At 44.2% G+C, this 16,554-nt stretch overlaps 1 protein-coding gene and 2 long non-coding RNA genes across 5 annotated transcripts; 1 reads left to right on the top strand and 2 right to left on the bottom strand.

Moving 5' to 3' along the window:
• The first annotated feature begins 507 nt into the window (after window positions 1-507).
• LOC119349301 (histone H2B.2-like) lies at window positions 508-1,284 on the top strand. Its single transcript, XM_037617322.1, has one exon. It carries the CDS (start codon window positions 581-583, stop codon window positions 1,040-1,042), a length of 462 nt encoding a protein of 153 aa, XP_037473219.1. The 5' UTR covers window positions 508-580; the 3' UTR covers window positions 1,043-1,284.
• Window positions 1,285-2,855: 1,571 nt separating this feature from the next.
• Window positions 2,856-3,815, bottom strand: LOC119349303. Its single transcript, XR_005169337.1, has 2 exons — window positions 3,698-3,815; window positions 2,856-3,383 (listed from the first exon to the last, which is right to left on the bottom strand). It is a non-coding gene; the product is annotated as an uncharacterized LOC119349303 (long non-coding RNA).
• Window positions 3,810-6,375, bottom strand: LOC119349302. 3 transcript variants are annotated; one of them, XR_005169336.1, is made up of 6 exons: window positions 6,155-6,371; window positions 5,776-6,069; window positions 5,076-5,319; window positions 4,740-4,862; window positions 4,186-4,293; window positions 3,810-3,829 (listed from the first exon to the last, which is right to left on the bottom strand). It is a non-coding gene; the product is annotated as an uncharacterized LOC119349302 (long non-coding RNA). The 3 variants fall into 3 exon arrangements; XR_005169334.1 differs by having other exon boundaries at window positions 5,076-6,069; window positions 6,155-6,375; XR_005169335.1 differs by having other exon boundaries at window positions 3,813-3,829; window positions 4,757-4,862; window positions 5,076-6,069; window positions 6,155-6,374.
• Window positions 6,376-16,554: the final 10,179 nt, after the last annotated feature.

Below are 16,554 nucleotides of genomic sequence, written 5' to 3'. Positions count from 1 at the left end.
TTTACAATGAACGAGCAGACGATATTTTTCCTTTCAAAAACAAGGTATCCCGCTTGGCCTGCATCGACTCCAGGCCAAGATGTACAAGCACACATGGCTGCTGGCCTACGATCGGATCGTGATCAAGTTTGTATCACTGGCAGCTACTCCCTCCGTCCGAAAATACTTATCGGAAAAATGCAGTAAAATGAATGTATCTAGAATTAAAAAACATCTAGATATATCCATTCTTCCGACGAGTATTTCCGGACGGAGGGAGTAGGACCCAAGTGCAGTACCCGGAGAACCACAGAATTCCCGTCAGCCACGGAGAAAATTTCCAGTTGCCCACCATTTCGCCCACGTCATCGATCCGCGCCAAAGCGCATCCGGCCCGTCCATCCCGAGCAGCATCGAACGGTTGATATCACTTCACCGTATCGATCCGTGGCACCGGCCTCTCCACCAATCAGCGCGCACCTCCTCCACACCATATAATCTCGCCGCCCCCAGCCTCGTTTCACATCTGCAATTCCCCACCTCCGAGCCAAACACCTCGTCCCTCACTCCCACTTCCACCTTCGAAGCTCCAGCGGCAGCCATGGCCCCCAAGGCAGACAAGAAGCCGGCCGCCGAGAACAAGGTCGAGAAAGCGGCGGAGAAGACCCCCGCGGGCAAGAAGCCCAAGGCCGAGAAGCGGCTGCCGGCAGGCAAGACGGCGTCCAAGGAGGCCGGCGGCGAGGCCAAGACGAGGGGCCGGAAGAAGGGCAGCAAGGCGAAGAAGGGCGTGGAGACGTACAAGATCTACATCTTCAAGGTGCTGAAGCAGGTGCACCCGGACATCGGCATCTCCTCCAAGGCCATGTCCATCATGAACTCCTTCATCAACGACATCTTCGAGAAGCTCGCCGGCGAGTCCGCCAAGCTCGCCCGCTACAACAAGAAGCCCACCATCACCTCCAGGGAGATCCAGACCTCCGTTCGCCTGGTCCTCCCCGGCGAGCTCGCCAAGCACGCCGTCTCTGAGGGCACCAAGGCTGTCACCAAGTTCACCTCCTCTTAGACTGACGCTGCGTCGCTTGTTATGACAGATGTAGTTGGCTGCTGTTTTCTTCTGTTAGTGGTCGCTGACTCTGCTTATGTATCTCCGACTAGTGGTAGGAATGGTCCTCTCTGTGCTGGATGATTGCCAACGCTTCGTTGGCTCGTTGGTTGTGAGAACTGAAGTTGCTAATCTATCTGAATGTTATTGTTTCAAGTAGTACTTTTGCTGAATTTAATGGGAATCGCTGAATGCTTTGCTGACGCTTAAGTTCATGATTCAGAAATAATGATGCATTTCTGTATTAGTGTTTTTGATTTCATATACTGTAACAATACAAGTAAGTTTGCAGATTCTTGATCCTCCATTAGGTTCTGTTTTGACATAAGTTGCAGATCCTAGTTTTCTTCAATCGACATAGTCTTGTCCAGTCCTCCATCATGAACTTAGCATGTCAGCAACAGTTTGGTGTTACACATGAGCATGTTACTCTGAAAATTTGCACCTCAGATCATATCGGGTTTTAATGAAGGTAGCCTAAACCCACTACTGGAAGCTAAGTAAATTTCCTTATGTGCAGTGACTCTACCGCCACTTTGGTTTGTTTGCTTGTGTGTGTGTTGATTTGCTTCAGAAGTGAGATAAGCCTTTCTTCAGACACCTACAGACCAGCAAATGCAATGTTAAATGCAATGTTTTTACAAGTAACTTCTACCGAATATTTGACATACGAGAGAGGAATGTGCCACGTATCTATTACGGTATTACCTTTTCAGATGTTTCACCAGTTTGTGCAGCTCTCAGCAGAACATCTTTCACTCCCCTTGCTTTATCAGGCTTGACCAAAGCTATGCGGGAGACTGCCAATTTTACAGGGTACAGATGTAGTATCAAATTGCATTTTCTGCTTAAATTACGCCACTTTAAAAGGAGACTCTTGGTTATTTGCTAGCCTGGCATCATCTTTTATTAGAACGGGAGTTTCTCCATGGGAGCTAAGGTCCTCGGGGTCGGGGTAGATCAGTACTAAAACTGTGTGTTAAGGGTGTGAGCAACGAGCACATATGTACTGCCGGCCGGGGTGCTCACTCACTCGTGTGTGGACATCCATGGCCAGTCTTCCAAGTCAATGTATGAGTCTCACTCGGTCTCTTTGCTATTAAATTGTCAAAGGGACTTTTCTTTAAGACCAAAGACCTCGGACGAGGCCCCCAAGGACACATACAGATACAGTGCTGTTCGAGTACCAGCAAGTTGCCCACTTGGCCCAACTAGTAACCGTGCACGTGCAACGCACGTGTCCCTCATTAAATTTAAATGTGAATATGGTCAAAGTACCCGAAATTTAAAATCCATGTACAGTATATTTTTAATAAATGGGAATCTATATAAATATTCTATAATGGGCTTTCGGAGATAAATTATAGTTAAACATAAGAATCTTAACATTCCATTCAAAAACCGACAAATACATGCTGTAAACGCCATGCTAGGTGTATGCCAAGTGCACTTCATAGAGTTTTACACTCAGCAAACACTATGCCGAGTACATATCTGCCTTTTCAGGTGCGCAGCATAGATTTTTTTTCCTGTAGTGTATTTTCCCAAAGAAAAATTACAACATCACAAACTGCAGGCTCCCCATAGAGAAATATTGTTTTGATATACTGAAGAGGCACTTATTATTAATGTGAAAATAAATGAGATTACATCTCCTGTTAACATAGTATATAGATACAATCCTCCAAATACAAATAGGACTATTCAAAAAAGGCTTCAAATCATAATCTGAAAATAAGGAGGTGCACCTAACTTTGGTGGCAAAAAAAGCACGTAACAAATCTGACATGAATAATCATATGCATGTGTGCAAATGCACATACAAACTAATGCACAAAATTCTATTCATATATTTAATAGATCTGCTTATTCAATATTCAAGCTCGTACTATGTACAAATAACTAAGTCAAAAATATTGTAGGGCGATCGAAATCTGGAAATCAACTACATATGTTCAGATTTTCAATGAAAAAACAAGGGAAATGAAGGGAGAATACACCAACACTGGATGTCTCCTAGTAGCTCAAAGCAAGTCTCCAGGCAGCTCAAAGAAAAATCCTGTCGGGCAATGACCTCACTATGTGTGTCGCTGCTGTCGGTGGCGTCTTTGTCTTCTATGCATGACAGAAGCAACTTATATGGGGCATGAAGATGACAAAAACTGTTGCACGGGCATGGTCCCAAGCTAAGATACGCTCGACTGAATTAGAATTTGGCGAAGAGTGTTGTTGTATCATCAGTTGTGTCTGAATTAGAATATATGATAACCATCTTGCAAACATAATTTCGGTTTCTCTGTTTCTATAAGAAAAATAGAAACCCACAGTCCATCAGCGTGTAATTCCATCTATCAACAGAAGGCCACAAATTTTATTTAACTTCGAATTCAGATTGGCATATTTATTAGCAAAAAGAGTCTATATCTGGAAAAAGAAATTTTGTATTAGAAAATGCATTTGGGAAACTTCACACCAGAATCACTGCGTCTTAAGCTCAACTTAACTGGAAGAACCACCACGAAGATTTCAATAAAAAAATCTTCAGATTGTTATGCAAAAACATTCAGAGTAGCATTACTACATGTGGAAATCATCAAACTAATTAGAAGAGCATACCCTGCGCTTCCTTGATCATCATGTCGAACACCATTTTCTCGGCGGGTGCCTCAGGCATCACAGCTCGCAACACCTGCCTGGCTGTCTCCAAGATGGTTGGGACGATTTTTCAGTCGATGCCGTCAGTCCAAGCTGTAATGCATACACAAATTACTACACATATCTCATATGCTTGTCAAATTTCGAGGTGACCAGTTCATAATGAAGTTGTCATACAGCACTCGCGTATGTACAGATCTACAGTATTGCAATTCCTGTCACAACTGTTCGGGGATGAATGGCAAGCATGAAAGAACAAACTTTTGCACAATGTCCGTTCTCAAAAGTTGGAACTCTTCGCCCAGATGGATAGGGGTACATATAGACCAATGTGCAACACATGTAATCAAAAAATATAAGGTAAAATTCTACTCACCATATTTGGGTCGCAAAATCAATTTCAACAGTACAATCAAATAGTAGAGGGTAACATATAGAAGAGTGTTTACCTCTTGTCTCATGTCTTTGTTGACACCATTGCCATTTCCAAAATCTTCCTGCAGCCTTTCATTTATGTGATCGTTATAAACACACCTCAAATCCGATCTTATCACAAACTGTAGAAAATAAAATGAGCAGATAAGCATCACATTCCAACCATAATCCATCAAACTTTAATAAGCAGTATGAAAGAGACATATTGCCCACACAATCTTAGCATATACCTGCACAAATAAGCTATAAAAACTATTTTGTTAATTCAGCGAAACCACGAAAGAAACATTACTGGATGAGGTAATAAAGAACAGCTAAATGATGCAACAATGGGAACATATTTAGATTTAAGAATACAATAAGTTTGAGGCTCGTATTAAAAAGGAACTGGTATGCAAGGAACTGGTATGCCCTTCGTTTGCTTTTGCTTGAGAATGTTTCAAGGGATTTCTGAAGAACTTAACTGTTTCTAACTAAATTGCAAGGTTAGTTTGGAAAGCCAAATATCAAATTACCATTGAAAAGAATACATATAGATTACACGTTTGCACTTAGTTTATGTACATACCCTGCACCGGGGTATACCTTCATGTGATCGAAGGCTGATTTAGGAGAACCAAGAGTTACGCGACCATACACATGTTGTGGAGTATCTATATCTCGTATACTAAGCCAAAGTATCTTGTCAAACCTGAAATTTACAACATGAAAATACTACTACGATCATAATAATAAAAATTAAGCCGATGTGTCTAGTCAAATCTGCAATTTACAGCATGAAAAGACCACAATATCACTCTAGTGTACACTGTCTGAAAGTCTGACAGGAATAAAAATCAGGGTTGCACACTATCGTTTTCCCCTGCCAACGTACACAAATACAGAAATTCAAAAGGAAATATACCTTTCACTTTACCACTCCCTGCCTTCCCCTTTGCCATTGCTGGCACCATATTCTTCATGTCCATCTTCTAGGTAGCCCTCTCGCAACAGCAGCAAGCCACTGGCCATCTCGCCACACTGCCATGTGCCTCTTGCCTACCATCTGCTGCCTGCAGATATGCCTCATATCCGCTGCCCCAGCGACGCAGTCACCTGTCTGCTCAAGGCCTCCCCCCTGCACACCGCTATGCTAGCAGCTTGTGCTTCTATGAAATTCAGAAGGATCCAACATAACTGTAATGCATGTGGAACAGGGCAAATATGCATTGCTATCTATGTTTAACATTGTCCAGGATAGTTCTTGACCGTCGCCGGAACAAGTCACTTAAGATAGCTTGACTAAAATACATTAACAAGAAAATAAGGTGGTAGGTTGAACTTCTTTGTCCGAAGCTGATATATCATATTTCATATAGAATGAATGTCACAGATTTACAATGAACCTGTTACATTCCGATTTATAAGTTAGAAATAAAGTGTTATTACAATGCAATATATGAACTGCATGTGAAATTGAGACATAACATTCAGAAATGGGATATTGTGCAATAGACGTGTGAAGTAAACAGAAGATGATACACAGATAGAATAAACATTGGCACTATCGTACATTTACAATTGAAAAATCACATTTGATTCAAATAAATTGTTACATTTGTCACCTGATCCTCTTCAGTCGCGGGGCAGGGGCATGGATTAGTGGTGGAGCTGGATTGTTTAAGGCAACGGGAGAGCGGTGCTGGGCAGGCGGTGGGCGTGGCCAGCACAGGGACTCAGACACGGAGGGGCGGCTGCGCTGGCTGGGGAGGTGGGGCAGATGCGCAGTGCTGCTAGGCGAGGCAGAAATGAAAGGTGGCGGGGCAGATCCGGTCGTCCCCGTCGTCGATCTGGTCGTGAAGAAGGCCGGCAGTCGCGAGCGAAAGTCCGACGGAGCTTTAATCCGTGGCCATGGCGTCCTGCAGCTCGGGAACGGAAAGAAGAAGAGAGATTAGTGAGGAGAGGGATAGGGAATGGAGGAGGAGCGCGCCGGGCGCGGCTGACCTGCAGAGGAGGCCGTAGGCGGCTTGCAAGAGCGCGGGCGGCCACCGGAGGCAGGGTAACTCGGGGCAGATTCGGAGGTAGGGGAAGGGAGAAGCGATGGTGGATCCGTTCTTTCTTTTTCTTGAGGGAATTAGGGGCATGGAGAAAGAAGAATCGGGGAATGAATCATGATTAGTTGCAATCCATCCGAGAAATCAGGGAATGGGCGGGGCCGCGTAGAAGGAAGCGGAGCGGCAGGACGTCTGCTCGGCAGAACATTCAATCTGAGACGTTCATTTCAATATCAGACTATCGATATAATATGGACAGCAGGATATGTCTAAGTTGACTTAATCGGAAGGTTCTGGTTATCCTGTGTATAATTTGTTGTGTGGCTTTAGGATAATTCATGCTTGCTTTTTTAATAGTAGTATAGATATAGAATATAGATGGACGGGACGCAGCTTCAGTGACTTCATGAAGCCAAGTCTCTTCGTAACTGAACCCCCTCTATCAACCGTCCATTAAAGATCCGACGTATCGGATTGATCCATATTTCAAATGAATTTTGTCAAAGTGTTTAGAAAAATTAAAAAAACCCAATAAATCATAAATATTTCGACTAGTATTCCGTGAAAATTTCAATCCATTTGGATGTATCGCTTACAAATACACATTTTTTATTTATTGAAGCTCAAAAGGCTATTTAATCACAAACCATACATCCAAATGGGTTGAAACTTTCCTAGAATACAAAATGAAACATTTATGATTTATTGGAATTTTTTCAATTTTTTCTAAATACTTTAAAATTTTCAGTATGAAAAATAGGTCAATCTCGTACGTCGGATCTTTAATAAACGGCTGATAAAAGGGACTTAGTTATGGTGAGACTTAGCTTCATAAAGTCACTGAAGCTGCGTCCCAGTGGACGTGCCTAGCTGAACCTGCCCTGTTCCCTTAAGAAGAAAAAAAGAGCTAAATCTGTCATGTTAGATGTTGCAATGTATCTGCTCACCTTTTGTGTCGTTCCGAGTGTGCACCGACAGTGACCGGCAAGGACACACAAATTCGTTTTCACAATCAGATACCACTCTGTGGAGTGGGTGCTCCCATGATGATGTTCGCATCGCCGTGTGGACTCTTGTAAATTTTGTTCTCCTCTTCTATAAAAATACGGTACACAATTGCGTGTTTAAAAAAAACATTCAGATACCATTTTTTTTAAACGGAGGCAAAAATTTAGCCCAATCTATTAAATAAGGAGAGAATAGAGTTTGCTACAACGCACACCCAAAGTGCCACATGAATGATAACTCGCGCAAAAGACTGGCCCTAACTTCTTCTCCCCGGCTTAGACCCAAAGGTTCGCCTCGACTGTGATAGTGTTTAGCAAGATTAGTGACGGGGCGCTCTTATGCCGCAAAACTCATGTGTTTCTCTCATTCCAAACCGCCCATGACACAAGCATGGTAAGTGAAACCTTGGCTTTTCCGTTGAGGGTGCCCACGACGCTTGTGCTTGCCCACCACTCCTCAGTTGGTTAAATCAAATGCCATGAAGAGGTGTCCATGTCAACAATGTGGATTTTTCAATAACCAAGTTTTGAAGCCTCGGGGTGTAGAGGCAAGAGAAGAAAAGACGAAGCCCACATTCTTGCACCCTCGTGTGCACAGGGGGCAAGGACCAGAATTTAGCCAACCGCATTTGAACAATCTATCAACAATCCAAATTATGTCCTGAAGAGCCAACCAAGTAAAAAAAACTTGACTTTTGGAGGGGTCCAAACTTTCCAAATCATTTGGTCCATATGGGGGAGAGCACCAAGCCGAGAAACTGTGCCTTATAGATGGAGGCCGCCGAGTAGAGCCCACTTATCGTATGTTTCCAAGAAATATCATCCTCAGCGAGATCATCAAGATGGACCTCATGCAAAAGCATCCAAATGGTGAAAAAAATGTCGAATGTGCTCAAAGGAAACAATGGCGGAAGGTCTGATCTTAAGGATCCATGCGTTATTTTTGAGGGCCTCCGACACCTTCCAAATTTTCTGCAAAGAGGCCTTATGGATGAGAGGAATAATGCAGTTGGGCTTGCGCCCAAGAGCCAAGGAGAATCCCAACAGGGGGTGTTCGTGCCGTTTCCAATGGTGATGGTGGTTGAGGCATAAAAAAAGTTTAGATCCTCCTCATCACACAGGTTTCCCGTTTCGAACCACATCTTCGTCAGCTCCTTCCACTCATACGCATGCCATCCCAAACCAAAGCACATGCTAACTTGTTAGTGTTGAGGATCCCAAGCCCACCATATTCTTGTGGTCGACAAACAATCTCCCAATTAACCTTACATCCCCCCCCCCCATTGTCTTATCTGATACGGCCCAAAGGAAAGCCTTCTCGAGAATGTTTATGATGCGGATGGTGCTTGGTGGAATGACAAGAGGTGTGATTAAGTAGACCACTTGGGAAGTAGTCACAAACTTGACAAGGGTCACACGCCCAATGGTGGTGATGTTTTGACACTCGTAAATTGTCAATTTGCTCGCCACTTTATCCACAAGGAATTGCAAGTCAACCAACTTGACTTGCCAAACGGAGAAGGGGAGCACCAAGTGGCGCAGCAGGAAGGAAGCTCTAGATGTACCAACAAACTTTGGGTGATGTGCATCAAGTCAAGGTGGTTGCGACGAATGGTGACCATCGAACTTTTAAGGAAGGTGGTGCAAAGGCCCAAGACCTCCCCAAAGTCTGTCAGAATAACCGTAAGATTATCGACATCTCTTTTGATCAGAGCCATGAACACGACCGCGTCGTCCGTGTAAGTAGAGGTCCGCACCATGATCCCCTTCCTCGGATCTTATGGAGAAAACCCTTTCTCGTCGGCACATCGAGGATTTGTTGTAACGGGTCCATGGCAGTGACGAACATAAGAGGGGAGATGAGCGTCTTCCTGCCGCAGCCCACGTCCATGCTTGATTGGATACCCGCCCATCCTATTTAAGAGAATCCTCAAAGACGAGGAACACAGAAGAGTCGCGGTCCACTCCTGTCGTGGTTTTAACACGACAGATGCCCTAGTGAAAGGACTAAGGTGCAAGGCCATCACTATAGTGATTAGCTTGTAGAGGTTGAGCGGGATGAGAGACACGAGTTTACCCAGGTTCGGCCCCTCACGATCGAGGTAAAAGCCTACGTCCTGCTTTGTGTTGTGTTGCTTGAGTATCGATTACAAGAGAGCAGATTCGCTTGACCTAGCTATCGATTGATTGTAACCTAACTTTACCCCCCCGTAGGGACTCGCCTTTATATACACAGGTCGAGGCACTAGGCTTCACAAGAGTCTGGGTCGGGTCATGCTCCGAGACCGATCTCGGCTCTGAGTCGCCTTGCCTTCTTCAGTAAGTCGCCATGAGGCGGCTTACACTTCTGGGCCACACGCCGACTTCTATCGTTGGGCGTCTATCCGGTCCATATCGTAAGTCACCTTCCTGGCCCTGCATCTTGATCGCTTGGGCCTTTCTAAGGCCTAACTGTTAAGTCGCCAACAGCCTAACCCGGTCACTCTAGGGCGGGTTACACTGTGGGATTATATCCCCAACATTAGGCCCCAGATTGATTTGAACTTGTTCATGTCAATCTTCAATCCTTCTGGTTGGCGAACCTTCTTTGATTCTTCTGAATGCTTAACCTTGAACAACTCTTCATAACCCGCCATAAGAAAAGATGATGTCACTTTTGTAAATTCAGAAAAATCCTCATGACGTCATAGCCGATCTTTGTATAAATCCACCATTCCAAAAATCGAGGCATCCTTTTGCTGCGGAATTTGTTGCGCCTCCTTGGTCTTCGCATGTGACTTTACCGTTCCCTCCTTTTCCTTATAAATAGGCATGGGGGTCCGCCTATTTCACTTTACCTCGTCGCCTCCACTTCTTCTTCTTCCTCACACGTCCGTCGCAGCCAAAGCTCCGCCACATCCATCGAACCATGCCTGCCTTTTTCAGTCAAAGTCATAGTACTGCCTTGTCACCGTTGAGATCCAGCGGCATGCCTCCGCTTTTCTCCACCTCAACCAAGTACTATTTTACTCCTTTCTCAGATCTGCATTAGGTCACTTGAGTTCATAGAGTTCGTTGGAGTTCATTGTAGTTCATCATATCCTTCGAACAAAAGCTATTTTTGATCCGAAAATATCAGAGAGGTATTGCGGTAGCAGTTTTAGCGCCATCTCAAATTTAAACAACCTTTGTTTCCTTCTAGAAACAATGAATATCTTGCCAGTTCTTCCACCACAACTTTTTAAGTTTAGTAATTCTTTTTCTTTTCTGAACCACCTTCAGATCCGTAAATATAACTGCTCCACACTGAATCTTGTTTGCTCCATACTTGGTAAAATTCTAGCAATCCTGAATCTTAATTGACCCACCCATTGCTTTTTGGGCGACTCACCAATATATTTATAACTCGCCAAAGTTCCAGAAATTGCCTCGTTTTAATTAACTCACCACTATTTGGGCGACTTATCTTCATGTTTATTAAATAATTCGCCTTTCTATTGTCTTTTAGGCAACTCAATATGGCAAAGACCACTCTTTGCAATTGGGGCCTTCCTTGATCATTGAACAAATGCTTAAGGACTATGTAGATTAAGGTCTTTTGGCAGTTCAAGAGGAGATAGGCTGGCTACTCAGCCGAGGAGAAAATGTCCCAAATCCTGCTGAAGGAGAGGTGATAGTTTTTACTGATCATATCCTCAGAGGCTTTACTCCGCGTGGGTCGAAATTTTTTCGCGACGTCTTACACTATTGCAATCTCCATCCTCGAGACATAGGCCTGAATTCAATAACAAACCTTTGCCACTTCCAAATCTTTTGCGAAGTTTATTTGCAAGTAGAGCCCACTGTTGCTCTCTTCAAGGAATTCTTCTACTTAAACCGCCAGACTGAGTGCTCTAATGGTCCGATGATGACCCACAAGTATAGGGGATCTATCGTAGTCCTTTCGATAAGTAAGAGTGTCAAACCCAACGAGGAGCAGAAGGAAATGACAAGCGGTTTTTGGTAAGGTATTCTCTGCAAGCACTGAAATTATTGGTAACAGATAGTTTTGTGATAAGGTAATTTGTAACGGGTAACAAGTAACAAAAGTAACAAGGTGCAGCAAGGTGGCCCAATCCTTTTTGTAGCAAAGGAAAATCCTGGACAAACTCTTATATAAAGCAAAGCGCTCCCGAGGACACATGGGAATCATCGTCAAGCTAGTTTTCATCATGCTCATATGATTCGCGTTCGTTACTTTGATAATTTGATATGTGGGTGGACTGGTGCTTGGGTACTGCCCTTCCTTGGACAAGCATCCCACTTATGATTAACCCCTCTCGCAAGCATCCGCATCTACGAAAGGAATTAAGGTAAACCTAACGATAACATGAAACATATGGATCCAAATCAGCCCCTTATGAAGCAACACATAAACTAGGGTTTAAGCTTCTGTCAATCTAGCAACCCATCATCTACTTATTACTTCACAATGCCTTCCCCTAGGCCCAAATAATGGTGAAGTGTCATGTAGTCGACGTTGATACGTCTTCGTCATATCTACTTTTCCAAACACTTTTGCCCTTGTTTTGGACTCTAACTTGCATGATTTGAATGGAACTAACCCGGACTGACGCTGTTTTCACCAGAACTGCCATGGTGTTATTTTTTTGCAGAAATAAAAGTTCCCGGAATGACCTGAAAATCCGCCGAGCAGCTTTTCAGAATTAATAAAAAATACTGGCGAAAGAATCAGCACCAGGGGGCCCATACCCTATCCACGAGGGTGGGGGTGCGCCCCCTGCCTCATGGGCCCCCTGGACCTTCACCGACCTCAACTCCAACTCCATATATTTGCGTTCGCGGAGAAAAAAATTAAAGAGAAAGTTTCATCGTGTTTTACGATACGGAGCTGCCGCCAAGCCCTAATCTCTCTCGGGAGGGCTGATCTGGAGTCCGTTTGGGGCTCCGGAGAGGGGGATTCGTCGTCGTCGTCATCATCAACCATCGTCCATCACCAATTTCATGATGCTTACTGCCGTGCGTGAGTAATTCCATCGTAGGCTTGCTGGACGGTGATGGGTTGGATGATATTTACCATGTAATCAAGTTAGTTTTGTTAGGGTTTGATCCCTATTATCCATTATGTTCTGAGATTGATGTTGCTATGACTTTGCTATGCATAATGCTTGTCACTAGGGCCCGAGTGCCATGATTTCAGATCTGAACCTATTATGTTTTCATGAATATATGTGAGTTCTTGATCCTATCTTGCAAGTCTATAGTCACCTATTATGTGTTATGATCCGACAACCCCAAAGTGACAATAATTGGGATACTTCTCGGTGATGACCGTAGTTTGAGGAGTTCATGTATTCACTAAGTGCTAATGCTTTGGTCCGGTACTCTATTAAAAGGAGGCCTTAATATCCCTTAGTTTCCAATAGGACCCCGCTGCCACAGGAGGGTAGGACAAAATATGTCATGCAAGTTCTTTGCCATAAGCACGTATGACTATATTCGGAATACATGCCTACATTACATTGATGAACTGGAGTTAGTTCTGTGTCACCCTATGTTATAACTGTTACATGATGAACCGCATCTGACATAATTATCCATCACTAATCCAATGCATACGAGCTTTTCACATATTGTGCTTTGCTTATTTACTTTACCGTTGCCACTGTTACAATTACTACAAAACTGCTACTATTACTTTTGCCATTGTTACCATTACTTCCATACTACTTTGCTACTAAATACCTTGTTGCAGATATTAAGTTATCCAGGTGTGGTTGAATTGACAACTCAACTGCTAATACTTGAGAATATTCTTTGGCTCCCCTTGTGTTGAATCAATAAATTTGGGTTGAATATTCTACCCTCGAAAGCTGTTGCGATCCCCTACACTTGTGGGTTATCAAGACTAATTTCTAGCGCCGTTGCTGGGGAGCATAGCTCTATTCTCTGAGTCACTTGGGATTTATATCTGTTGATCACTATGAAGAACTTGAAAGACGCTAAGACCAAGATTTATCCCTCAACTACGAGGGAAGGTAAGGAACTACCATCTAGCTCTGCACTAGATTCTCCTTCCGTTATTAGTAAGCTTGCGACACCTAAACCTGCTACTGCTATGAATTCTGATATGTTGCATGTTATTGATGATGCCACTTCTGCTATGCATGATGAAACTACTTCTGTGCATGATACTACTTTGCCATTAGGTGAATTTCTTGATGAACAACTTGCTAGAGTTAGGGGGAATGAAAATATTGAAGATGCTAGTGATGATAGTGATGATGAACGTTCCCCCAATGATTATCTTTTACCTGTTGTTCCTAAGGGTTATGTTATGAATGAAAAAGCTGCTATGGAAATTCTTGCTTGCAATGATAGATCTGATCTTAAGACATTATTAGCTAAATGGAAGCAGCAGTCTCTTAATGCTAGAATGAAACCCGATCCTACTTCTGCTACTTCACCTATCTGTGTTACTGATAAGGGTTATGAATTCTCTGTTGATCCTGATATTATTACTTTAGTTGAATCTGATCCTTTTTATGGCCTTGAATCTGAAACTGTTGTGGCACATCTTACAAAGTTGAATGATATAGCTACCCTATTTACTCATGATGAGAAGTCTCGCTATTTATATATCCTTAAGATATTTCCGTTCTCATTAAAGGGTGATGCTAAGACTTGGTATAATTCTCTTGCTCCTGGTTGTGTGCGTAGTCCCCAGGATATGATTTATTACTTCTCTGCTAAATATTTCCCTGCTCATAAGAAACAAGCTGCCTTGCGGGAAATATATAATTTTGTGCAAATCAAAGAAGAGAGTCTCCCACAAGCTTGGGGGAGGCTTCTCCGGTTACTTTATGCTTTGCCTGATCATTCTCTTAAGAAAAATGAAATACTTGATATCTTTTATAATGGACTAACCGATGCTTCCAAGGACCACTTGGATAGTTGTGCTGGTTGTGTTTTCAGGGAAAGAACAGTCGACGAAGCTGAAATACTATTGAATAATATGTTGACTAGTGAAAATAATTGGACTCTTCCCGAGCCAGTTCCTGAAGTAATTCCTGAACCAATTGAGCCAACTCCTGAGCCTATTCCTAAACCCACTCCGAAGAAGAGAGGTGTTTTATTTCTCAGTCCTGAAGATATGCAAGAGGCAAAGAAATGAATGAAAGAAACAGGTATTAAAGCTGAAGATGTTAAGAATTTACCACCTATTGAAGAAATACATGGTCTTAATATACCGCCTAAAGAACTACATGTTGGGGAACGTTGCAGAAAATTAAAATTTTTCCTACGGTTTCACCAAGATCCATCTATGAGTTCATCTAAGCAATGAGTCAGGGGAGATGCATCTACATACCACTTTGTAGATCGCGAGCGGAAGCGTTCAAAAGAACGGAGTTGGAGTAGTCGTTCTCGTTGTGATCCTATCACCGGAGATCCTAGCGCCAAACGGACGGCACCTCCGCGTTCAACACACGTACGGAGCGGATGATGTCTCCTCCTTCTTGATCCCACAAGGGGGAAGGAGAGGATGATGATGATGGCTCCAGCAACAGCACAACGGCGTGGTGGTGGTGGAGCAGCAGCACTCCGGCAAGGCTTCGCCAAGCGCGTGACGGAGGAGGAAGAGGTGTAGCAGGGGGAGGGGGCGCCAGGACTTTAGGGTGCGGCTGCCCCCTTCCCCACTCCCTTTATATAGGCCCTCAGGGGGGGCGCCGGCCCTGGGAGATCCAATCTCCCAAGGGGGCGGCGGCCAAGGGGGGTGGAGTGCCCCCCAAGGCAAGTGGGGCGCCCCCCACCCTAGGGTTTCAACCCTAGGCGCAGGGGGTGGGCCAAGGGGGGCGCACCAGCCCACTATGGGCTGGTTCCCCTCCCCACTTCGGCCCTTGGAGCCATCCGGGATGGGTGGCCCCACCCGGTGGACCCCCGGGACCCTTTCGGTGGTCCCGTACAATACCGAGTGACCCCGAAACTTTCCCGATGGCCGAAATACCACTTCCTATATATAATTCTTTACCTCCGGACCATTCCGGAACTCCTCGTGACGTCCGGGATCTCATCCGGGACTCCGAACAACATTCGGTATGCTGCATACTCATATTCATACAACCCTAGCGTCACCGAACCTTAAGTGTGTAGACCCTACGGGTTCGGGAGTCACGTAGACATGACCGAGACGGCTCTCGGGCAATAACCAACAGCGGGATCTGGATACCCATGTTGGCTCCCACATGCTCCTCGATGATCTCATCGGATGAACCACGATGTCGAGGATTCGAACAACCCCGTATACAATTCCCTTTGTCAATCGGTACGTTACATGCCCGAGACTCGATCGTCGGTATCCCAATACCTCGTTCAGTCTTGTTACCGGCAAGTCACTTTACTCGTACCGTAATGCATGATCCCGTGACCAAACACTTGGTCACTTTGAGCTCATTATGATGATGCATTACCGAGTGGGCCCAGAGATACCTCTCCGTCATACAGAGTGACAAATCCCAGTCTCGATCCGTGTCAACCCAACAGACACTTTTGGAGATACCTGTAGTGCACCTTTATAGTCACCCAGTTACGTTGTGACGTTTGGTACACCCAAAGCACTCCTACGGCATCCGGGAGTTACACGATCTCATGGTCTAAGGAAGGGATACTTAACATTGAAAAAGCTCTAGCAAAACGAACTACACGATCTTGTGTTATACTTAGGATTGGGTCTTGTCCGTCACATCATTCTCCTAATGATGTGATCCCGTTGTCAATGACATCTAATGTCCATAGTCAGGAAACCATGACTATCTGTTGACCAACGAGCTAGTCAACTAGAGGCTCATTAGGGACATATTGTGGTCTATGTATTCACACGTGTATTACGATTTCCGGATAATACAATTATAGCATGAATAAAAGACAATTATCATGAACAAGGAAATATAATAATAATGCTTTTATTATTGCCTCTAGGGCATATTTCCAACAGTCTCCCACTTGCACTAGAGTCAATAATCTAGTTACATTGTGATGAATCGAACACCCATAGAGTTCTGGTGTTGATCATGTTTTGCTCGCGAGAGAGGTTTAGTCAATGGATCTGCGACATTCAGATCTGCATGTACTTTGCAAATATCTATGTCTCCATCTTGAACATTTTCACGGATGGAGTTGAAACGATGCTTGATGTGCCTGGTCTTCTTGTGAAACCTGGGCTCCTTGGCAAGGGCAATAGCTCCAGTGTTGTCACAGAAGAGTTTGATCGGCCCCGACGCATTGGGTATGACTCCTAGGTCGGTGATGAACTCCTTCACCCAAATTGCTTCATGCGCTGCCTCCGAGGCTGCCATGTACTCGGCTT

This window comes from Triticum dicoccoides, chromosome 1B (assembly GCF_002162155.2).
Source record: "Triticum dicoccoides isolate Atlit2015 ecotype Zavitan chromosome 1B, WEW_v2.0, whole genome shotgun sequence".
Classification (NCBI taxonomy): domain Eukaryota; kingdom Viridiplantae; phylum Streptophyta; class Magnoliopsida; order Poales; family Poaceae; genus Triticum; species Triticum dicoccoides.
This window is presented reverse-complemented; position numbering and strand designations above follow the sequence as displayed.